The sequence below is a fragment of the Oncorhynchus kisutch genome, linkage group LG28 (assembly GCF_002021735.2).
Source record: "Oncorhynchus kisutch isolate 150728-3 linkage group LG28, Okis_V2, whole genome shotgun sequence".
In the NCBI taxonomy this organism is placed as follows: domain Eukaryota; kingdom Metazoa; phylum Chordata; class Actinopteri; order Salmoniformes; family Salmonidae; genus Oncorhynchus; species Oncorhynchus kisutch.
Genome location: NC_034201.2, coordinates 38,538,570 through 38,563,270, shown reverse-complemented (window position 1 = coordinate 38,563,270; position 24,701 = coordinate 38,538,570). Strand labels below are relative to the sequence as shown.

At 46.4% G+C, this 24,701-nt stretch overlaps 1 protein-coding gene across 12 annotated transcripts in view; it reads left to right on the top strand.

Moving 5' to 3' along the window:
* Positions 1–24,701, top strand: part of LOC109873379 (folliculin-interacting protein 1) — a 56,078-nt gene that overhangs the window by 29,104 nt on the left and 2,273 nt on the right. For 11 of the 12 annotated variants that reach the window (XM_031807710.1, XM_031807700.1, XM_031807701.1 and 8 more), the window contains 13 exons: positions 109–183; positions 5,876–5,967; positions 6,643–6,726; positions 8,421–8,492; positions 9,550–9,685; positions 10,355–10,556; positions 13,116–13,201; positions 17,457–17,603; positions 17,754–17,923; positions 20,519–23,177; positions 23,323–23,488; positions 23,645–23,845; positions 24,184–24,299. In XM_031807710.1, coding sequence (XP_031663570.1) covers positions 109–183; positions 5,876–5,967; positions 6,643–6,726; positions 8,421–8,492; positions 9,550–9,685; positions 10,355–10,556; positions 13,116–13,201; positions 17,457–17,603; positions 17,754–17,923; positions 20,519–23,177; positions 23,323–23,488; positions 23,645–23,845; positions 24,184–24,299 — 4,206 coding nt within the window. The remainder of the gene's footprint in view (positions 1–108; positions 184–5,875; positions 5,968–6,642; positions 6,727–8,420; positions 8,493–9,549; positions 9,686–10,354; positions 10,557–13,115; positions 13,202–17,456; positions 17,604–17,753; positions 17,924–20,518; positions 23,178–23,322; positions 23,489–23,644; positions 23,846–24,183; positions 24,300–24,701) is intronic. The other variant, XM_031807711.1, reaches the window with a different exon arrangement.

Here is a 24,701-nt window from a genome sequence, read left to right as displayed (position 1 = left end):
CAGAGAAATGTACACAAATATACATAACACACATGAGGAGCACCAAGTCATCATGACTTTGTTCTTCCTCCTCCCCTCTCTTTTTCTCCCCTCCTTGTCTGTCCACAGGTCACCCCCTCAGCTGATGCTGAGTAAAGTGTTTACAGCCCGGACTGGGAGTAGTGTCTATGGCAGCCTTAACACGTAAGCCCTACTACGGTGTGATCTGTCTCGCTTTCTCCTTTCTAAACCTATGTCTCTGTCTCCTTTCTAAACCTGCTATGTCTCTGTCTCCTTTCTAAACCTGCTATGTCTCTGTCTCCTTTCTAAACCTGCTGTCTCTGTCTCCTTTCTAAACCTGCTATGTCTCTGTCTCCTTTCTAAACCTGCTATGTCTCTGTCTCCTTTCTAAACCTGCTATGTCTCTGTCTCCTTTCTAAACCTGCTATGTCTCTGTCTCCTTTCTAAACCTGCTATGTCTCTGTCTCCTACATACAGTGCATTCAGAAAGTATTCAGTCACCTTGACTTTTTCCACATTTTGATACGTATAAAGCATTATTCTAAAATTGATTGAATAGTTTTTTTTCTCCTTATCAATCTACACACAATACACCATAATGACAAAGCAAAAACAGAAGTTCACATTTACATAAGTATTCAGAACCTTTACTCAGTACTTTGTTGAAGCACTTTTGGCAGCTATTACAGCCTCGAATCTTCTCGGTATGATTCTACAAGCTTGGCACACCAGTATTTGGGGAGTTTCTCCCATTCTTCTCTGCAGAGCCTCAAGCTCTGTCAGGTCAGATGGGGAGTGTCGCTGCACAGCTATTTTCAGGTCCTTCCAGAGATGTTCGATTGGGTTCAAGTCCGGGCTCTGGCTGGGCCACTCAAGTATTTTCAGGATTTTTCAAGGATTTTCAGTGACTTGTCCAGAAGTCACTCCTGCGTTGTCTTGGCATTGTGCTTAGGGTCGTTGTCCTGTTGGAAGGTGAACCTCCTCTCCAGTTGGAGGTCCTGAGCGCTCTGGAGCAGTTTTTCATCAGGGGTCTTTGTACTTCCGTTTATCTTTCCCTCGATCTTGACTAGTCTCCCAGTCCCTGCCGCTGAAAAACATCCCACAGCATGATGCTGCCACCACCACACTTCACCATAGGGATGGTGCCAGGTTTCCTCCAGACGTGACACTTGGCATTCAGGACAAAGAGTTCAATCTTGGTTTCATCATACCAGAGAATCTAATTTCTCATGGTCTGATTTCTCATGGTCATGAGTCTTTAGGTGCCTTTTGGCCATATCCAAGCGGCCTGTCATGTGCTTTTTGCTGAGGAGTGGCTTTTGTCTGGCCACTCTACCACAAAGGCCTATTTGGTGGAGTGCTGCAGAGATGTTTGTCCTTGTGGAAGGTTCTCCCATCTCCACAGAGGAACTCTAGAGCCCTGTCAGAGTGACCATCGGGTTCTTGTTCACCTCCCTGACCAAGGCCCTTCTCTCCTGATTGCTCAGTTTGGCCAGGCGGCCAGCTCTAGGAAGAGTCTTGGTTGTTCCAAACCTCTTCCATTTAAGAAAGATGGAAGCCACTGTGCTCTTGGGGACCTTGAATGCTACAGACATTTTTTGGTACCCTTACCCAGATCTGTGCTCCGACACAATCCTGTCTCGGAGCTCTACGGACAATTCCTTTGACCTCATGGCTTGGTTTTTGCTCTGACATGCACTGTTAACTGTGGGACCTTATATAGACAGGTGTGTGGCTTTCCAAATCATGCACAATTGAATTTAATTGACTCCAATCAAGTTGTCGAAATATCTCAAGGATGATCAGCACCTGAGCTCAATTTCGAGTCTCATAGCAAAGGTCTGAATAGTTATGTAAATAAGGTATTTCTGGTTTTTATTTTTAACGTGTAAAAATGTCAAATCTGTTTTTGCTTTGTCATTATGGGGTATTGTGTGTAGATGGAAGAGAGAAACAATTATTTTATCCATTTTAGAATAAGGCTGTAACGTAACAAATTTTGGGAAAAGTTAAGAGGTCTCTCTCTCCTTTCTAAACCTGCTCTCTCTCTCCTTTCTAAACCTGCTCTCTCTCTCCTTTCTAAACCTGCTCTCTCTCTCCTTTCTAAACCTGCTCTCTCTCCTTTCTAAACCTGCTCTCTCCTTTCTAAACCTGCTCTCTCCTTTCTAAACCTTCTCTCTCTCCTTTCTAAACCTGCTCTCTCTCTCCTTTCTAAACCTGCTCTCTCTCTCCTTTCTAAACCTGCTCTCTCTCTCCTTTCTAAACCTGCTCTCTCTCTCCTTTCTAAACCTGCTCTCTCTCTCCTTTCTAAACCTGCTCTCTCTCTCCTTTCTAAACCTGCTCTCTCTCTCCTTTCTAAACCTGCTCTCTCTCTCCTTTCTAAACCTGCTCTCTCTCTCCTTTCTAAACCTGCTCTCTCTCTCCTTTCTAAACCTGCTCTCTCCTTTCTAAACCTGCTCTCTCTCTCCTTTCTAAACCTTCTCTCTCTCTCCTTTCTAAACCTTCTCTATCTCTCCTTTCCTAAACCTGCTCTCTCTCCTTTCTAAACCTGCTCTCTCTCCTTTCTAAACCTGCTCTCTCTCTCTCCTTTCTAAACCTGCTCTCTCTCTCTCCTTTCTAAACCTGCTCTCTCCTTTCTAAACCTGCTCTCTCCTTTCTAAACCTGCTCTCTCTCCTTTCTAAACCTTCTCTATCTCTCCTTTCTAAACCTGCTCTCTCTCTCCTTTCTAAACCTGCCCTCTCTCTCCTTTCTAAACCTGCTCTCTCTCTCCTTTCTGAACCTGCTCTCTCTCTTCTTTCTAAACCTGCTCTCTCTCTCCTTTCTAAACCTGCTCTCTCTCCTTTCTAAACCTGCTCTCTCCTTTCTAAACCTGCTCTCTCCTTTCTAAACCTGCTCTCTCCTTTCTAAACCTGCTCTCTCCTTTCTAAACCTTCTCTCTCTCTCCTTTCTAAACCTTCTCTCTCTCTCCTTTCTAAACCTTCTCTCTCTCTCCTTTCTAAACCTTCTCTCTCTCTCCTTTCTAAACCTGCTCTCTCTCTCCTTTCTAAACCTGCTCTCTCTCTCCTTTCTAAACCTGCTCTCTCTCTCCTTTCTAAACCTTCTCTCTCTCTCCTTTCTAAACCTGCTCTCTCTCCTTTCTAAACCTGCTCTCTCTCCTTTCTAAACCTGCTCTCTCTCTCTCCTTTCTAAACCTGCTCTCTCTCTCTCCTTTCTAAACCTGCTCTCTCCTTTCTAAACCTGCTCTCTCCTTTCTAAACCTTCTCTATCTCTCCTTTCTAAACCTGGCCTCTCTCTCCTTTCTAAACCTGCTCTCTCTCTGTCCTTTCTAAACCTGCTCTCTCTCTGTCCTTTCTAAACCTGCTCTCTCTCTGTCCTTTCTAAACCTGCTCTCTCTCTGTCCTTTCTAAACCTGCTCTCTCTCTGTCCTTTCTAAACCTGCTCTCTCTCTGTCCTTTCTAAACCTGCTCTCTCTCTCTCCTTTCTAAACCTGCTCTCTCTCTGTCCTTTCTAAACCTGCTCTCTCTCTCTCCTTTCTAAACCTGCTCTCTCTCTCTCCTTTCTAAACCTGCTCTCTCTCTCTCCTTTCTAAACCTGCTCTTTCTCTCTCCTTTCTAAACCTGCTCTTTCTCTCTCCTTTCTAAACCTGCTCTTTCTCTCTCCTTTCTAAACCTGCTCTCTCTCTCTCCTTTCTAAACCTGCTCTCTGTCCTTTCTAAACCTGCTCTCTCTCTCTCCTTTCTAAACCTGCTCTCTCTCTCTCCTTTCTAAACCTGCTCTCTGTCCTTTCTAAAACTTCTCTCTCTCTCCCTTTTACACCTGCTCTCTCTCTCCCTTTTACACCTGCTCTCTCTCTCCCTTTTACACCTGCACTCACTCTCTCCTTTCTAAACCTGCTCTCTCTCTCCTCTTTCTAAACCTGCTCTCCTTCTCTCCTTTCTAAACCTGCTCTCTCTCTCTCCTTTCTAAACCTGCTCTCTCCTTTCTAAACCTGCTCTCTCTCTCCTTTCTAAACCTGCTCTCTCTCCTTTCTAAACCTGCTCTCTCTCCTTTCTAAACCTGCTCTCTCTCCTTTCTAAACCTGCTCTCTCTCCTTTCTAAACCTGCTCTCTCTCCTTTCTAAACCTGCTCTCTCTCTCTCCTTTCTAAACCTGCTCTCTCTCTCTCCTTTCTAAACCTGCTCTCTCTCTCTCCTTTCTAAACCTGCTCTCTCTCTCTCCTTTCTAAACCTGCTCTCTCCTTTCTAAACCTGCTCTCTCCTTTCTAAACCTTCTCTCTCTCCTTTCTAAACCTTCTCTATCTCTCCTTTCTAAACCTTCTCTATCTCTCCTTTCTAAACCTTCTCTATCTCTCCTTTCTAAACCTTCTCTATCTCTCCTTTCTAAACCTGCTCTCTCTCTCCTTTCTAAACCTGCTCTCTCTCTCCTTTCTAAACCTGCTCTCTCTCTCCTTTCTAAACCTGCTCTCTCTCTCCTTTCTAAACCTGCTCTCTCTCTCCTTTCTAAACCTGCTCTCTCTCTCCTTTCTAAACCTGCTCTCTCTCTCTCCTTTCTAAACCTGCTCTCTCTCTCCTTTCTAAACCTGCTCTCTCTCTCCTTTCTAAACCTGCTCTCTCTCTCCTTTCTAAACCTGCTCTCTCTCCTTTCTAAACCTGCTCTCTCTCCTTTCTAAACCTTCTCTCTCTCCTTTCTAAACCTGCTCTCTCTCCTTTCTAAACCTGCTCTCTCTCTCCTTTCTAAACCTGCTCTCTCCTTTCTAAACCTGCTCTCTCTCTCTCCTTTCTAAACCTGCTCTCTCCTTTCTAAACCTGCTCTCTCTCTCCTTTCTAAACCTGCTCTCTCTCTCCTTTCTAAACCTTCTCTATCTCTCCTTTCTAAACCTGCTCTCTCCTTTCTAAACCTTCTCTATCTCTCCTTTCTAAACCTGGCCTCTCTCTCCTTTCTAAACCTGCTCTCTCTCTCCTTTCTAAACCTGCTCTCTCTCTCTCCTTTCTAAACCTTCTCTCTCTCCTTTCTAAACCTGCTCTCTCCTTTCTAAACCTGCTCTCTCTCTCCTTTCTAAACCTGCTCTCTCTCTCCTTTCTAAACCTGCTCTCTCTCTCCTTTCTAAACCTGCTCTCTCTCTCTCCTTTCTAAACCTGCTCTCTCTCTCTCCTTTCTAAACCTGCTCTCTCTCTCTCCTTTCTAAACCTGCTCTCTCTCTCTCCTTTCTAAACCTGCTCTCTCTCTCTCCTTTCTAAACCTGCTCTCTCTCTCTCCTTTCTAAACCTGCTCTCTCTCTCTCCTTTCTAAACCTGCTCTCTCTCTCTCCTTTCTAAACCTGCTCTCTCTCTCTCCTTTCTAAACCTGCTCTCTCTCTCTCTCTCTCCTTTCTAAACCTGCTCTCTCTCTCTCTCCTTTCTAAACCTGCTCTCTCTCTCTCTCCTTTCTAAACCTGCTCTCTCTCTCTCTCCTTTCTAAACCTGCTCTCTCTCTCTCTCCTTTCTAAACCTGCTCTCTCTCTCTCTCCTTTCTAAACCTGCTCTCTCTCTCTCTCTCCTTTCTAAACCTGCTCTCTCTCTCTCTCTCCTTTCTAAACCTGCTCTCTCTCTCTCTCTCCTTTCTAAACCTGCTCTCTCTCCTTTCTAAACCTGCTCTCTCTCCTTTCTAAACCTGCTCTCTCTCCTTTCTAAACCTGCTCTCTCTCTCTCTCCTTTCTAAACCTGCTCTCTTTCTCTCCTTTCTAAACCTGCTCTCTCCTTTCTAAACCTGCTCTCCTTCTCTCCTTTCTAAACCTGCTCTCTCCTTTCTAAACCTGCTCTTTCTTCTCTTTCTATTCTTGATCTCAGTCTCTCCCGATACAATTTGAACCTCTGCTGTTGTCTTTGTGCTCCTGGCAGACTGCAGGACAGCCTGGAGTTCATGGGTCAGGACCCCAATTCTTTGAGGCCTGATCAGAACACTGTGACCAACGGCCTCCTGGGGAACATAGGTAACCACAACAACAACTACAGACAGGACCACATCACAACTGACTGGCACCTGCTATGTCTCGCACATAAAGGACATGAATGGATGTATGCTGTTCATATCAACACCTATGCATTTTCAGTTATTTTGGTTGGACTGAAGCACTGTTTTGTTTAACTCCGTTTATCCATCATATCTTCATGTATCGTTTGATCAATGTACATACAGTATGTGATACACTGACTGTCTTTGGAAGTTTGCTACATGTGAATTGACTTCAATTGAAACCAGGTGTATTCTCTGTATTCTCCAGGCACATTTTTTTTGTGTTCTTTTCCCTCTTTTAACGTCCATTTCAGGACAACCTGAAGCAGTTTAGGACCACAATGGCTGCGTTTAGACACGCAGCCCAATTCTGATCTTTTTTCCACAATTTGGTCTTTTGACAAATCAGATCAGCTCTGGATAGCTCTAATATCTGATGTGAAAAGATCTGTGATTGCTTAAAAGACTAATTAGTGGAAAAAATATTAGAATTGGGCTGCATGTCTAAATGTAGCCATTATGATCTCAAACTGTTTCAGGTTGTCCCCCTCTCCATTGGGTTGGAGTGTGACCTCCTGCTTCATTACTAACCATGGTTCATGTCCTGTCTTGTTTTGTTTGTCTCTTCTCCCTGTTCGTTTGTGCTGCGCAGGTTTCTCTCAGCTCTGCAGCCCGCGCCGGGCCTTCTCTGAGCAGGGCCCTCTGCGCCTCATCAAGAGTGCCTCTTTCTTTTCAGGTTTGCAGTGTGCTCGTGTGCAGTTGCATGCGCGTGTACATACATTGCATGTGTCTGCAAGTGTACTACGGGCATGCTCAATATCTGCTTTAGGGTCCTCACTCCCTCCTCCCTACTGTCCTCACTCCCTACTGTCCTCACTCACTCCTTCCCATCACTCCTTCCCATCACTCCTTCCCATCACTCCTTCCCATCACTCCTTCCCATCACTCCTTCCCATCACTCCTTCCCATCACTCCTTCTCATCCTTCCATCACTCCTTCCCATCCTCCTTCCCATCCTCCTTCCATCACTCCTTCCCATCCTCCTTCCATCACTCCTTCCCATCACTCCTTCCCATCCTCCTTCCATCACTCCTTCCCATCCCTCCTTCCATCACTCCTTCCCATCCCTCCTTCCCATCCTCCTTCCATCACTCCTTCCCATCCCTCCTTCCATCACTCCTTCTCATCCTCCTTCCATCACTCCTTCTCATCCTCCTTCCATCACTCCTTCTCATCCTCCTTCCATCACTCCTTCTCATCCTCCTTCCATCACTCCTTCTCATCCTCCTTCTCATCCTCCTTCCATCACTCCTTCTCATCCTCCTTCCATCACTCCTTCTCATCCTCCTTCCATCACTCCTTCTCATCCTCCTTCCATCACTCCTTCTCATCCTCCTTCCATCACTCCTTCTCATCCTCCTTCCATCACTCCTTCCCATCCCTCCTTCCATCACTCCTTCCCATCCCTCCTTCCATCACTCCTTCCCATCCCTCCTTCCATCACTCCTTCCCATCCTCCTTCCATCACTCCTTCCCATCCTCCTTCCCATCCTCCTTCCATCACTCCTTCCCATCCTCCTTCTCATCCTCCTTCCATCACTCCTTCCCATCCTCCTTCTCATCCTCCTTCCATCACTCCTTCCCATCCTCCTTCCATCACTCCTTCCCATCCTCCTTCCATCACTCCTTCCCACCCTCCGTACCATAATCTCTCTGTCCCCTCACCACCTCCTCTTCCTCCTCCCTCCCTCCCATAACTTCTGAATGATGGTGACAGGGGTGGTGTTCTGTAAATAGCCTCCTTGCAGCCCTCTGTAAGCCACAGCTCGGTGGCACGGCATGTAGCTCTTCAGTTATGCAAAAGTGGAATGCTCATTAGGTCGCAGGCCAGGGTGGGCGGGGCACGGACACTTTGCAGCAAAGCCTGTGTTGATTTGACCGTAAATCAACAGGACAACACCAAACGATGCCTTTGTTGTTTAAACACATGCAAGTGAGGGGTTTGCGGTTTCTGCACTGGTAAACTATAACGTGAACTTTCATTTTGTTATTTCACCTATTGTGTTAGCGAGATGTTAAGTACATCTGAGAACATACAAGCATACATGTTGTTGTGTATTTTCGATGCTGCACCTACTTCAACAGAGTGGCGTTAGAGTGAACGACACAACACACTGCAGTACTGTAGTAGAGGGCCAGAGCCTGCTTGTGGTTTGGCCTGTAGGAAGTGGCTTGCACTGTGTTGGTATGTCATTAGTGGGCTTGGTCGTTGTGAAATGAATGTTCTGTGGTGGTGAAGGTGGTCCCATGCTTTGAGAGTGGTGGTGGGATAAACTCTGGCACCCCTCCCTGCTTGGGCTTCTCAGTATTGCTGAGCTGAGTCGGCCTGATCTGTTTCTCAGTCTTTCCCCTCCAATCTCTTTCCCGCAGGACATAGTAACCCCATGGACATGCCGGGCAGAAGCCTGTACGACGAGAGAGACAGCGGCATCGCCAGATCAGGTAATGACTCTTAACTAAATCCAGGATTGGCCTCTCTAGACTAAGCCTTCTGTGTGTCTCTGAGATGATGTAGCTAGGTAAGTAGGTATTAGCACTAGAATCACCTCGGTGTGTTCTCTCTCTCTGAGCCATCTCTAAACAAGAGGGATGCAACTAATGGGTTTAGATGAATCCATATTCTACTGGGTCACAGCTGCAGACCGGTCAGCTCCACATAGCATTCCTTCTCTTCAAACTGGAGTGGGAGTGACACCAGGGCTGTGCCCATAGGACTCTGGTCTAAAGTAGAGCACTATGTAGGGAATTGTGGTGCCATTTGAGACCATTTAGTGACACCAGCTTATGCTCCATCCTCCTCTGTAATGTTGGCATAGCGGAGACGTTAACGGACACACTTTTGCGTTGACCCCGCTGCCAGAGTTTAGCCCTCCTCCATCCTCTATAGGGGTGTGGAGGAGAGAGAGATGCTGGAGAACCTTGTGCAGTGGAAACTGACCCCCAGCCCTTGCATCAGCGGCATGAGGGGAATCTCACTTTCTGTTGAACACCAGCGTTACATGCATATGCTTAAATATAGCAGCTCCCACAACCCCTTACTAGTACCCTCTCCTCTCCTACACACACACACACAACTCCTCCTACTCCTATACGCCTCCCCTAGTCGTCAATCACCCACACATTTGGCATCCCTCCTTTGATCTATGCCTACATGACGGCAATGTGAGTTGCATACACCCTCCACATACCTGGTATTGGACCAGCTTTTCTTGTAACATCATGTGACTGTGAGGTGATATTGAATGTCCCAGCCATGCTCTAATAATCAGGGTGGGCTGTGGGAAGCTGAACTAATGCAGTGTGGATGTGTTGTATGTGTTTTTCCCCTGTAACCTCATCGACTGAATCACTGACTCTTCTGTTCTCTCCTCTCTCATTCCTCAAATCCTCTTTTTTTGCTCTCTACACTTCTATGGCTCTCTCTGTGCTCTCATCTTCCCCTCTTTCATTCCTCTCACTCGCTCCATCTCTGCCTCCCCCTCCGTCCCTCCTTACACAGCGTCTCTGAGCAGTCTGTTGATTACTCCGTTCCCCTCCCCGGGCTCCTCCCTCACCAGCAGCCAGGCCAGTAGCTACCAGAGACGCTGGCTCCGCAGCCAGACCACCAGTCTGGAGAATGGGGTCTTCCCAAGATGGTGAGAGACTGCAGCTCAACACATTTACAGACACACACTCCTTCTGGTGTCCCCCTGTCAGGGCCTCTCGTATGTCCATGTGAAGTGGAACCCGCAATGACTTCCTCTAATTCCAGCAGGCATACTGCTATATACAAATAACTGAACAGTATGGTGATGATGGTGTGTGGGCCCACTGGCTCACTCCCTGAGTCTAACTACACATAGCAGCAACACTGGCACTGGTGTTCGTTTTGAATAGTAAATGACCAGTAGGCTGTTACAAATGACATTTTTGTTTTGGCCTACAACCAGTTCCCAGAAGTCAAAGGTGAGCTGAAGAGCTCTCTGACTTTGTGTACCTGTGTGTTTTTAGATGCAGAAAAGCATGTTGACTCTAATCACACTGCAAAGACGTGATACAGATCAGCACCTCAGTCCTGGTTATATCAACACCATCGTAGACATCTAGAAGACCCATGGCTTGTTGTTGTTACCTATTGTCTATGGTTTTTACCCCAGATCTGAGAGTTTAAGCCATCATACTCCTCTGTAAGGCATCATATACCTTTTCTTTTGTCCTTGGACTTTAGCCTGTTAAGAATCCTGTTGTTCACTTCTCCATAGTACCTGTCTCTGTGTAACCCCATAGATTTAGGTTGATGTTTATGGCATTCCCCCTTGCTCCAGGTCTGTGGAAGAAAGCTTCAATATGTCGGACGAGAGCGGAGGTCCCAGCCTGGGCGTGGCCAGGAAGAAGAAGATAGCCATCGGTGTCATCTTCCTCCTCTCCCAGGACGAAGAGGAGAACATCAAGTTCCAGGACTTCTTCTTCTCCCACTTCCCCCTCTTCGAGAGCCACATGAACAAACTAAAAAGTGCCATTGAACAGGTGAGGAGCACCTCACATAGATATTGTGGTCGGTGTGTGGAAGTCTCCCTGGTGTATTTGACAGATGTTAGATATACTACATTTAATCAGACTTGCTCAAGTGTGTTAAACATATAAAGTGCATTCGGAAAGTATTTATACCCCTTCCTTTTTCCCACATTTTGTTACGTTACAGCCTTTTTCTAAAATTGATTTAAATAAAAGAAATTCTCTCAAATCTACACACAATACCCCATAATGACACAGCGAAAACAGGTTTATAGAAATGTTTGTAAATGTATTGAAAATAACATACCTTGTTTACATAAGTATTCACACCCTTTGTTATGCGACTCGAAATTGAGCTCAGGTGCATCCTGTTTCCATTTTTATTTATTTATTTTATTTTATTTTACCTTTATTTAACCAGGTAGGCAAGTTGAGAACAAGTTCTCATTTACAATTGCGACCTGGCCAAGATAAAGCAAAGCAGTTCGACAGATAAAACGACACAGAGTTACACATGGAGTAAAAACAAACATACAGTCAATAATGCAGTATAAACAAGTCTATATACAATGTGAGGTGAGAAGGGAGGTAAAGGCAAAAAAGGCCATGATGGCAAAGTAAATACAATATAGCAAGTAAAATACTGGAATGGTAGTTTTGCAATGGAAGAATGTGCAAAGTAGAAATAAAAAATAATGGGGTGCAAAGGAGCAAAATAAATAAATAAATTAAAATTAAATACAGTTGGGAAAGAGGTAGTTGTTTGGGCTAAATTATAGGTGGGCTATGTACAGGTGCAGTAATCTGTGAGCTGCTCTGACAGTTGGTGCTTAAAGCTAGTGAGGGAGATAAGTGTTTCCAGTTTCAGAGATTTTTGTAGTTCGTTCCAGTCATTGGCAGCAGAGAACTGGAAGGAGAGGCGGCCAAAGAAACCATTGATCATCCTTGAGATGTTTCTACAACTTGGAGTCCACCTGTGGTAAATTCAGTTGATTGGACATGGTTTGGAAAGGCACACACCTGTCTATATAAGGTCCCACAGTTGACCGTGCATACAGATCTGGGTAAGGGTACCAACAAACCTCTGCAGCATTGAAGATCCCCAAGAACAGAGTGGCCTCAATCATTCTTAAATGGAAGAAGTTTGGAACCATCAAGACTCTTCCTAGAGCTGGCCACCCGGCCAAACTGAGTCATCTGGGGAGAAGGGCCTTGGTCAGGGAGGTGACCAAGAGCTTGATAGTCACTCTGAAAAAGCTCCAGAGTTCCTCTGTGGAGAGGGGAGAACCTTCCAGAAGGACAAACATCGCTGCAGCACTCCACCAATCAGGCCTTTATGGTAGAGTGGCCAGGTGGAAGCCACTCCTCAGTAAAAGACACCTAAAACAAGATTCTCTGGTCTGATGAAATCAAGATTGAACTCTTTGTCCTGAATGCCAAGTGTAACGTCTGGAGGAAACCTGGCACTATCCCTATGGTGAAGCATGGTGGTGGCAGAATCATGCTGTGGGGATATTTTTCAGCGGCAGGGACTGAGAAACTAGTCAGAATCGAGGGAAAGATGAATGGAGCAAAGTAAAGAAAGATCCTTGATGAAAACCTGCTCCGGAGCGCTCAGGACCTCAGACTGGCGCGAAGGTTCATCTTCCAACAGGACAACGACCCTAAGCACACAGCCAAGACAACGCAGGAGTGACTAAAGGACAAGTCTCTGAATGTCCTTGAGTGGCCCAGCCAGAGCCCGGACTTGAACCCAATCGAACATCTCTGCAGCGACGCTCCCCATCCAAGCTGACGGAGCTTGAACCTGCCAGAAGGATGACCAAGGATGAACCTTCCAGAAGGATGAGGATCTGCAGAGAAGAATGGGAGAAACTCCACAAATACTGGTGTGCTAAACTTGTAGCGTCATACCCAAGAAGACTCGAGACTAATCGCTGCCAAAGGTGCTTCAACCAAAGTACTGAGTAAATGGTGTGGATACTTATGTAAATGTGATATTTCAGCTTTTTATTTTTAAGAACTGAACTACAATTAAAAATAAAATAAAAAACTGTTTTTGCTTTGTCATTATTGGGTAATGTCATTATTGGGTAATGTCATTATTGGGTAATGTCATTATTGGGTAATGTCATTATTGGGTAATGTGTGTAGATTGATGAGGGGAAAAAAAACAATATAATCAATTTTAGAATAAGGCTGTAACATAACAAAATGTGGAAAAGGTTAAAAGGTTATTGGGTAATGTCATTATTGGGTAATGTGTGTAGATTGATGAGGGGGAAAAAAACCAATATAATCACTTTTAGAATAAGGCTGTAACATAACAAAATGTGGAAAAGGTTAAGGGATCTGAATACTTTCCGAATGCACTGTATGTTGGCCTAAAATTGAAAAATAAAAACCATTGACTTCTGTTAGATCTGTCATGGGTCATGTATACTGAAGGCTGTATGTATTTATGGGTCACAGTTCTTGTACGTTAGTGTAGCCTATTTTCTCCACTCTTCCCCTCCCTCTTTAATGACATGACATGGCATGCCTCTAACATGCCTCTTTTCTCATAAAAAGGCCATGAAAATGAGCCGGCGATCAGTTGATTCCAGTCAGAGGGCTCTGGCCTATAGCCGCATGGTGGATGGCCTCAATGAATTCAGGTGAGTTACTGTCAAGTGTTTACTGAGACCAAGGCAAACTGCACTGAGAATGTAGCAGAGGAAAATCCCGTAGCTTGTTACCTAGGAGCCCAGGGAGGGAGGGGGGTGGGGGTCAAGAGGTGGAGGCATGGTTTGTTGCAATAGGGACTCTGATAAAATATACAGTGTCAGAGAGCAGTAGATCATTAATCCACACGTTAGTTTAATAGTGATAGGTTTGGTTTCTGAGCTTTAGGTATTATTAATCATCAGGTATCATCAGGTATATTATTAATCATCAGGTATATTATTAATCATCAGGTATCATCAGGTATATTATTAATCATCAGGTATCATCAGGTATATAAATTAATCATTAGGTATATTATTAATCATCAGGTATCATCAGGTATATTATTAATCATTAGGTATATTATTAATCATCAGGTATCATCAGGTATATTATTAATCATTATTTATATTATTAATCATTAGGTATATTATTAATCATTATTTATATTATTAATCATCAGGTATCATCAGGTATATTATTAATCATTATTTATATTATTAATCATTAGGTATATTATTAATCATTATTTATATTATTAATCATCAGGTATCATCAGGTATATTATTAATCATCAGGTATCATCAGGTATATTATTAATCATCAGGTATCATCAGGTATATAAATTAATCATTAGGTATATTATTAATCATCAGGTATCATCAGGTATATTATTAATCATTAGGTATATTATTAATCATCAGGTATCATCAGGTATATTATTAATCATTATTTATATTATTAATCATTAGGTATCATCAGGTATATTATTAATCATCAGGTATCATCAGGTATATTATTAATCATTATTTATATTATTAATCATCAGGTATCATCAGGTATATTATTAATCTTTAGGTATATTATAAATCATCAGGTATATTATTAATCATTAAGTATATTATAAATCATCAGGTATCATCAGGTATATTATTAATCATTATTTATATTATAAATCATCAGGTATCATCAGGTATATTATTAATCTTTAGGTATATTATAAATCATCAGGTATCATCAGGTATATTATTAATCATTATTTATATTATAAATCATCAGGTATCATCAGGTATATTATTAATCTTTAGGTATATTATAAATCATCAGGTATATTATTAATCATTAAGTATATTATAAATCATCAGGTATCATCAGGTATATTATTAATCATTAGGTATATTATTCATCGGCAGGTATATTATTCATCGGCAGGTATATTATTCATCGGCAGGTATATTATAAATCGTCAGGTATCATTAGGTATATTATTAATCATTAGGTATATTATAAATCGTCAGGTATATTATTCATCGGCAGGTATATTATTCATCGGCAGGTATATTATTAATCATTAGGTATATTATAAATTGTCAGGTATCATTAGGTATATTATTAATCATTAGGTATATTATTAATCATTAGGTATATTATTCATTGGCAGGTTTATTATTAATCATTAGGTATATTATTCATTGGCAGGTATATTATTAATCATTAGGTATATTATTCATTGGCAGGTATATTATTAATCGTCAGGTATATTATTAATCATTAGTTGTATTATTAATCATCAGGTATAATAGACATGAGGGGTGCCTTAAGTAAGCTTGGGAGAGGCTGAGTGCAGGGAAAAGGATCCCATATAGCAGTACTGATAAGGGGAGGAACCGTTTAAGGCCCAGATCACCACCCATAGTGGGGTATGTATACTACCATGGGTGAAACCATGTTTTTTTGTCTGAATGCAGCTGTATTGGCCCTCTGGGAAGTATAAACTTGGTTAAGCTTTCATAGAGTAAAAAAAGTCAACTGACACTGAGAATTAGAACCTAACAATAGTCAGTGGCGTAGATATCATCTGACCTTCCTAACTGGGTAGCGTCCACACAGGGTGTTTTCTCAGGCCCAGCCAAAATAAGCACATTAATAATCTGCACTGTAAGCAGAGAGGGAGCACGCAGTCCCTACCGGTCCTGTCCACACTCACAAATGGTGATGAAGGGCCAGCTACACCCATGCTGCTCCCAGTGCATGCTGGGAACCCCACTGCTGCAGAGCCAGTGACGAGGCAGGGAAAGGAGAGACGTGTGGGGCGGCTTGTGTCTCTGCACCACTGGCCACATGCTCGGACTCTTTCTCCTAGCTGAAGGCTTCCCATTGCTGCAGTCATATGCCTGCTGGCGCGGTGCCACAGCAAACCGAGCCCCAGCTGAGGAAACACGATCTTTCTCACACAGTGTCCAGGCTACCAGAATAGTCAATTATATGTCAGTGCCATCAGCAGGAAGGCCAATTTCACTGAGGAAAAAACTAATATTTCAAATATCTCACCTTCAGCGTCTAAATATACATCCACTGATGTCTATTTGTTTTTGACTGTTAGGCCTCTTAGGTCATGGAACATGATGGTGCAAAACAGAAGATATGCCTTTTGATGTTGTTGACCTGTTTTCCCCTCAGAGTAGGATAGAAAACAGCAGTTGAATCAGACTATTATTTTAGGGATACTATGGTGCGTGCGTCTTAATGTTTCATTTTTTATCATGTGTTGGTCATTGTTAGTCATTAATGATGCATGCTGTGATAAAACAATTTCCCAAGTTGGTATTAATAAAGTAATACTCTACTCTCGACATGACACAGGCTGGCCTAACCAACACCCATAGCCACGGTCTGGCCTAACCAACACCCATAGCCACGGTCTGGCCTAACCAACACCCATAGCCACGGTCTGGCCTAACCAACACCCATAGCCACGGTCTGGCCTAACCAACACCATTAGCCACGGTCTAGCCTAACCAACGCCCATAGCCACGGTCTGGCCTAACCAACGCCCATATACACGGTCTGGCCTAACCAACGCCCATAGCCACGGTCTGGCCTAACCAACGCCCATAGACACGGTCTGGCCTAACCAACGCCCATAGATACGGTCTGGCCTAACCAACGCCCATAGACACGGTCTGGCCTAACCAACGCCCATAGACACGGTCTGGCCTAACCAACGCCCATAGACACGGTCTGGCCTAACCAACGCCCATAGCCACGGTCTGGCCTAACCAACGCCCATAGCCACGGTCTGGCCTAACCAACGCCCATAGCCACGGTCTGGCCTAACCAACGCCCATAGCCACGGTCTGGCCTAACCAACGCCCATAGCCACGGTCTGGCCTAACCAACGCCCATAGCCACGGTCTGGCCTAACCAACGCCCATAGCCACGGTCTGGCCTAACCAACGCCCATAGCCACGGTCTGGCCTAACCAACGCCCATAGCCACGGTCTGGCCTAACCAACGCCCATAGCCACGGTCTGGCCTAACCAACGCCCATAGCCACGGTCTGGCCTAACCAACACCCATAGCTACGGTCTGGCCTAACCACCGCCCATAGCCACGGTTTGGCCTAACCAACGCCCATAGCCACGGGAGGCACTGCAGTATGTTACCTACATAGAAACACGCATTATGCTGATTGGATATCTGTCAGGGTCGGGATATGAAGAAAACGGGTGCTTTCGGTTCCACAGGGAGGTTAATTTAACGGAAATGGTAATGTACTGAACGACCAGTTGAAGAATGATGGTGTTCCAGAGGGAGGTTGTATGGTGTGTGTGCTGCTCGAGTTTAGCCATTTTCTAAATGGTCACACCCATTGATCAGGCCACACCCACCAAACGGGAGCAAACCTACCACAAAGGCTGTTGAAAAATGGTGTGCACCGTTTTGGGGAAACGTGTCGTTTAGTACCAACAGTCAAACGTTGAATCGAAATGAACGCGCACCTGCTCAAGAGTCTTTTCAGCCTGTCGGTCAGGTAACTTGAACCCTGGGTTCAAGTGGGGTTTTTGGTGTTCATCTTTCAATTCTGTGAATTTTTGTCTGGGAAAGACCTTGTACAAATCATCAATCTCCTTACTACCTGTCATATCCTGTCTATAACCTATACACTACTTGTTTTCCTCAGTCATCAGCAAACATCTGGGCTCGAAAACTATAATTACACCCTATAATTCCACACATTCCTCCATCCTCAGAGATTCCCTCAGCTCTGTGTAAAGCTCTGGACGGCTGCCCGCTGTGGAATTTCCAGACGCTGAATTGCCATCAGAGAGAGGGTCTCCCTTGTAAGGTCCTGGACTGAGAACTGTGGCCCTCTTGTTCACCCCGAGACAATGATGGCTTGTATTTCTCCCTCCCTCTCTCCAGGACGACCATCGTCAACCTTTACACCATGCCCCGCGTGGCCGAGCCCGTTTGGCTCACCATGATGTCTGGAGCCCCCGAGAAGAACCAGCTCTGTGGACATTTCATGAGGGAGCTCGCCCTACTCATGGAGCAGGCCTCAAAGAACCAGTTGAGTGCTCCTGTCTGTCTCTGTATGCCTGTCTGTGTGTTACTGTGTGTGTGCGCGATACCTATTATTTTTTTGCTGCATTCAGGGTGCCATTTGGGGTACAGACAGTCTGTGCCTAACCCAACTGCTCTCTCTTCCTCATCTCCCAGGTTCCTCCCTGCCCTCCTCACAGCCATTCTCACCAACCACCTGGCCTGGGTGCCCACTGTCATGCCCAACGGACAGCCGCCTATCAAGATCTTCCTGGAGAAACACTCTTCTCAGAGCGTGGATAGGCTGGCCAAGAGCCACCCCTACAACCCACTGTGGGCCCAGCTCGGTAAGAACAGACTACAGGCCAGGACTCTGGTTGAAAACCTCATCAGTCTTATGTGATAGTGCTTCCACGCACATGTGGGATGGGGATTAAGCTAGCCAGAGGCTAGTCCTTTTCAGACCAGGCTTTTTTTATTTATTTATTTTTTATTTCACCTTTATTTAACCAGGTAGGCTAGTTGAGAACAAGTTCTCATTTGCAACTGCGACCTGGCCAAGATAAAGCATAGCAGTGTGAGCATACAACAAAGAGTTACACATGGAGTAAACAATTAACAAGTCAATAACACAGTAGAAAACGAAGGGGGGGGTCTATATACAATGTGTGCAAAAGGCATGAGGAGGTAGGCAAATAATTACAATTTTGCAGATTAACACTGGAGTGATAAAAGATCAGATGGTCATGTACAGGTAGAGATATTGGTGTGCAGAAGAGCAGAAAAGTAAATAAATAAAAACAGTATGGGGATGAGGTAGGTGAAAAGGGTGGGCTATTTACCAATAGACTATGTACAGCTGCAGCGATCGGTTAGCTGCTCAGATAGCTGATGTTTGAAGTTGGTGAGGGAGATAAAAGTCTCCAACTTCAGCGATTTTTGCAATTCGTTCCAGTCACAGGCAGCAGAGTACTGGAACGAAAGGCGGCCAAATGAGGTGTTGGCTTTAGGGATGATCAGTGAGATACACCTGCTGGAGCGCGTGCTACGGATGGGTGTTGCCATCGTGACCAGTGAGCTGAGATAAGGCGGAGCTTTACCTAGCATAGACTTGTAGATGACCTGGAGCCAGTGGGTCTGGCGACGAATATGTAGCGAGGGCCATCCGACTAGAGCATACAAGTCGCAGTGGTGGGTAGTATAAGGTGCTTTAGTGACAAAACGGATGGCACTGTGATAGACTGCATCCAGTTTGCTGAGTAGAGTGTTGGAAGCCATTTTGTAGATGACATCGCCGAAGTCGAGGATCGGTAGGATAGTCAGTTTTACTAGGGTAAGCTTGGCGGCTTGAGTGAAGGAGGCTTTATTGCGGAATAGAAAGCCGACTCTTGATTTGATTTTCGATTGGAGATGTTTGATATGAGTCTGGAAGGAGAGTTTGCAGTCTAGCCAGACACCTAGGTACTTATAGACGTCCACATATTCTAGGTCGGAACCATCCAGGGTGGTGATGCTAGTCGGGCATGCGGGTGCAGGCAGCGACCGGTTGAAAAGCATGCATTTGGTTTTACTAGCGTTTAAGAGCAGTTGGAGGCCACGGAAGGAGTGTTGTATGGCATTGAAGCTTGTTTGGAGGTTAGATAGCACAGTGTCCAAAGACGGGCCGAAAGTATATAGAATGGTGTCGTCTGCGTAGAGGTGGATCAGGGAATCGCCCGCAGCAAGAGCAACATCATTGATATACACAGAGAAAAGAGTCGGCCCGAGAATTGAACCCTGTGGCACCCCCATAGAGACTGCCAGAGGACCGGACAGCATGCCCTCCGATTTGACACACTGAACTCTGTCTGCAAAGTAATTGGTGAACCAGGCAAGGCAGTCATCCGAAAAACCGAGGCTACTGAGTCTGCCGATAAGAATATGGTGATTGACAGAGTCGAAAGCCTTGGCAAGGTCGATGAAGACGGCTGCACAGTACTGTCTTTTATCGATGGCGGTTATGATGTCGTTTAGTACCTTGAGTGTGGCTGAGGTGCACCCATGACCGGCTCGGAAACCAGATTGCACAGCGGAGAAGGTACGGTGGGATTCGAGATGGTCAGTGACCTGTTTGTTGACTTGGCTTTCGAAGACCTTAGATAGGCAGGGCAGGATGGATATAGGTCTGTAACAGTTTGGGTCCAGGGTGTCTCCCCCTTTGAAGAGGGGGATGACTGCGGCAGCTTTCCAATCCTTGGGGATCTCGGACGAGATGAAAGAGAGGTTGAACAGGCTGGTAATAGGGGTTGCGACAATGGTGGCAGATAGTTTCAGAAATAGAGGGTCCAGATTGTCAGGCCCAGCTGATTTGTACGGGTCCAGGTTTTGCAGCTCTTTCAGAACATCTGCTATCTGGATTTGGGTAAAGGAGAACCTGGAGAGGCTTGGGCGAGGAGCTGCGGGGGGGGGCGGAGCTGTTGGCCGAGGTTGAAGTAGCCAGGCGGAAGGCATGGCCAGCCGTTGAGAAATGCTTATTGAAGTTTTCGATAATCATGGATTTATCAGTGGTGACCGTGTTAGAAAACGTTGTAGAAAATGTGCCAAACTAGCTCCACAGGCCTGTGAAATTGGGTCTTTTCAAATAAGAATTTGTTCTTAACTGACTTGCCTAGTTAAATAAAGGTAAAAATATATATATAAAAAATACTAGGTAGTGGGCTTCATTTTAGCACAGGCACAGTTTGGAACTTTGGTGTACAACTCCACATAGTGGCTGAACAGGAGAAATGCATCACTGAGCACTGATACAGATGGAGATTTCCTTCACTCTCCCAAATGTTAAAGGGAAAAAATAAGTTCTACACATTTGACCCCCATTTTCATATTCAAAATGTGGCTTTACTTATGCAACAAAGTGAAAATAAGAAACGTGTTGTTAACTGTGGTGTTTGTTTTGTGACTAGGTGACTTGTACGGGGCCATCGGCTCCCCGGTGCGTCTGTCCAGGACAGTAGTGGTGGGGCGGAGACGGGAGCTAGTCCAACGACTCCTCTATGTGCTCACCTACTTCATCCGCTGCTCTGAGCTGCTGGAGACCCACATGCTGGACAGCACTGAGGACGAGGCCATCGTCATCCCAGGCTCTCTCATCACCACCTCGCTGCAGCGTGGGGAGGTGGAGGAGTCAGACTATGTGCTGGTCACCGTGCATAAGCCCAGCGGAGACTACCTCAGCCAGGGTCCCGAGCCCCAAGAGGACAGCAGCTACCCCTCACACAGCAACAACAGCTTTCAGTGCAGCACCTACACTGAGGCTGGCCCTAAGGAGGGGGACAGTAGTAACAACAGCCAGGGCTCCAAGAACAGTGTCCTGCAGGCCCAGGCCCACTCCAGCCACAACACTAACGCTGTGCCCATCATCCACATGGAGGATGTTAGTGAGCCCACGCCGCTCAAGGAGTCACCACCTGCCTTTCTGGAGGCCAAGCTGGAAACAGTGGTGCGTGTGGGCTCCGCCTCCCCCAGGGAGCAGGTCTGTGTGCTGCTGGAGACGAAGCCTGAGACCGAGTTAGAGGTCAAGGCCAGCGAGAAGGAGGGGGTGGGAAGTCTGCCCATCAAGGTGTTCCACTCTTCTGGGATACCACTGGAGAAGAAGCCACCTGACAAGACCGTACCTGTACCTGTACCCGGCCCCTTTCTGTCAAAACACCAGGAGGAGCCGGCCACCAAAGTGCTGTTTCTCATCGGCGACCCCCAGTCTCCGGGATCAGACACAGAGAGCAGGAGGAGGAAGCTTGAGGAGGACATTAAGAAGCACAAGAAATGCATTAAAGAGAAACAGAGGCAGCAACCACAACTACAACAACAGCAACAATCGCAACAACAACTACAACAGCAGCAACCGCTACCTCAACAGCAACAGCAACCGCAACCGCAGCAACCGCAACCACAGCAACCGCAGCAACCGCAGCATCAACAACAGCAACCACAACCACAGGAAGCGCAACAGCCGCAAATACAGGAAGCGCAACAGCCGCAAATACAGGAAGCGCAACAGCCGCAAATACAGGAACCGCAACTACAGGAACCGCAACAACCGCAACTACAGGAATCGCAACAACCGCAACTACAGGAATCGCAACAACCGCAACTACAGGAATCGCAACAACCGCAACTACAGGAATCGCAACAACCGCAACTACAGGAATCGCAACAACCGCAACTACAGGAACCGCAACAACCGCAACTACAACAACAGCAACCGCAACTACAACAACAGCAACCGCAACCACTACAACAACAACAGCAGCAGAGTGGATGCGGTGATCAGAGGGTGAAGTCTACTACCAGCATATCACCCGACCAAACCAAGACCAATGCTGGAGGAAAGAAGACTCTGATGCGCGTCTTCAGCAAGATACCCCAGTGGAACCCTGTCAGCGAGGAGTGCTCAGAGCTGTTCGACGAGTACTTCAGTGATGACAGCCCTGTAGAGACCAGGACTATAGACGATGTGGCGAAATGCCTGGACTTGTCAAACGGCACGGACAAAACCCAGAAAGAGCTTCTGGACCCTTCGGGATTCCAGAGTAGCAGTTGCTGTAAGGGACATGGGGATCAGGGACAGAAGGGAACAAGGCAGGTGGGTGTGGGACCGGGGGGTGTTGGTGGGGATGAGGCTGATGCCCAGACCTGGTGTATGGGGGAGGCTGACGTTAAGGACAGGTGTGGGGGGGAGGCTGACGTCCAGGCCAGGTGTGGGGAGGGGGGCGACGTCCAGGCCAGGTGTGGGGAGGGGGGCGACGTCCAGGCCAGGTGTGGGGGGGAGGCTGACGTCCAGGCCAGGTGTGGGGGGGAGGCTGACGTCCAGGCCAGGTGTGGGGGGGAGGCTGACGTCCAGGCCAGGTGTGGGGGGGAGGCTGACGTCCAGGCCAGGTGTGGGGGGGAGGCTGACGTCCAGGCCAGGTGTGGGGGGGAGGCTGACGTCCAGGCCAGGTGTGGGGGGGAGGCTGACGTCCAGGCCAGGTGTGGGGGGGAGGCTGACGTGAAGACCAGGTGTGGGGGGGAGGCTGACGTCCAGGCCAGGTGTGGGGGGGAGGCTGACGTCCAGGCCAGGTGTGGGGGGGAGGCTGACGTCCAGGCCAGGTGTGGGGGGGAGGCTGACGTGAAGACCAGGTGTGGGGGGGAGGCTGACGTGAAGACCAGGTGTGGGGGGGAGGCTGACGTGAAGACCAGGTGTGGGGGGGAGGCTGACGTCCAGGCCAGGTGTGGGGGGGAGACTGACGTCCAGGCCAGGTGTGGGGCGGAGGCTGACGTCCAGGCCAGGTGTAGGTGTGGCTCTACAGACATATCAGAGGCACGCTCCTGTAGAAGTTGTTCTGCTGAGCAGAACATGTGCATCCTGATTACAGTAACCGTTCCCAAAGGGGCTCAACAAAAGAAGGGGGCCCCGCTTAATGACTGTGAGATCCCTCGGAACGAGAGTTCGGACAGTGCGCTTGGGGACAGCGAGAGCGAAGATGCAGGGCAGGATGTCCACAGGCAGAGTGATAGCGACACCTACTACAAAGATGATCAGGAGCCAGATGAGTGGCAGGAAGAGGTGGAGGTCCCCTTCCCTGGGTGAGATACACACTGCTAGTGATGTCAACATTATAAACGTGTTGGCCTTCATATTAGGTTTTCAAGACACATATCAACTTTTATGTGAGTTGCATTTCTGGGTTACAATATGTTCTGATGTCTATGCCATGTTTTAAATCAACAGGTCAAAGTTGGTGGAGCATTTCTCCAAACCGAGCATTGCCAACTTTGGGAGGTCACTGTTCGGAGGGTACTGCACAACCTATGTGCCGGACTTTGTTCTGCAGGGGATGCCCAACGATGACAAACTCAAGCAGGGCCTCATGTCAGAATTAGCCCACGCTGTACAGGTAAGAGACTGCTTTATACCTGAAGCACTGAAGTTTGTGTTAAAACTGGATTATGAGTCTTTATGCTTGCTTGAGGCTCATAAGGCATCAACAGGAGTGCACCGCTGTATCTGGTCTGCATCTGTCGGAGCACAAAGTTCTCTCTTCTTTTCGCAGCATCCAGTGTTGGATGAGCCCATTGCAGAGGCGGTTTGCATTATCGCAGACACTGATAAGTGGACGGTGCAGGTAGCCAGCAGCCAGAGACGAGTCACGGACAACAACAAACTGGGGAAGGAGGTCCTGGTGTCCAGCCTTGTATCCAGCCTGCTCCAGTCCACCCACCTGCTTTACAAGATGAACCTCTCCCCCAACTTTGTAAGTCCATACAAATAACAAATAACTATGCAGTTATTAGCACTGTAAAAAAAATCCCTACTCAGTAACACGAGGCCAATCAGTAACACGAGGCCAATCAGTAACACGAGGCCAATCAGTAACACGAGGCCAATCAGTAACACGAGGCCAATCAGTAACACGAGGCCAATCAGTAACACGAGGCCAATCAGTAACACGAGGCCAATCAGTAACACGAGGCCAATCAGTAACACGAGGCCAATCAGTAACACGAGGCCAATCAGTAACACGAGGCCAATCAGTAACACGAGGCCAATCTGTAATACAGTTGTAATTGAGTTTGACATCCCTTTCCACAGTGCATAATGCACCTTGAGGACAGACTCCAGGAGATCTACTTCAAGAGTAAAATGCTGGCAGAGTACCTGAAGGGACAGACTAGAGTGCACGTCAAGGAGCTGGGGATGGTCCTGGGGTGAGCACCTAAACCGTTTTTATACATTGGCTCTGTGTCCAAAAAGACACCTATTCCCTATATAGTGCACTACTTTTGACCAGAACCCTATGGGAATAGGGTCCCGTTTTTTTGTCAGATATCAGTATTGTGATCCATGTTGTCTTTCTGTTCTTAAAAGGCCCAATGCAGTTGTTTTTATCTCAATATCAAATAATTTCTGGGTAACAATTAAGTACCTTACAGTGATTGTTTTCAATTAAAATGCTCAAAAATAGCTTCTTAGCAAGAGCAATTTCTCAAGAATTTTGCGAAGACTGCCAGGGCGTAGTTATTACAGAGAGGTTTGGAACTCTCTTTCTTATTGGTCTATTAACTTATTTACCACTTGGTGATGTCACCAGGCATGCCAAAACTACATCC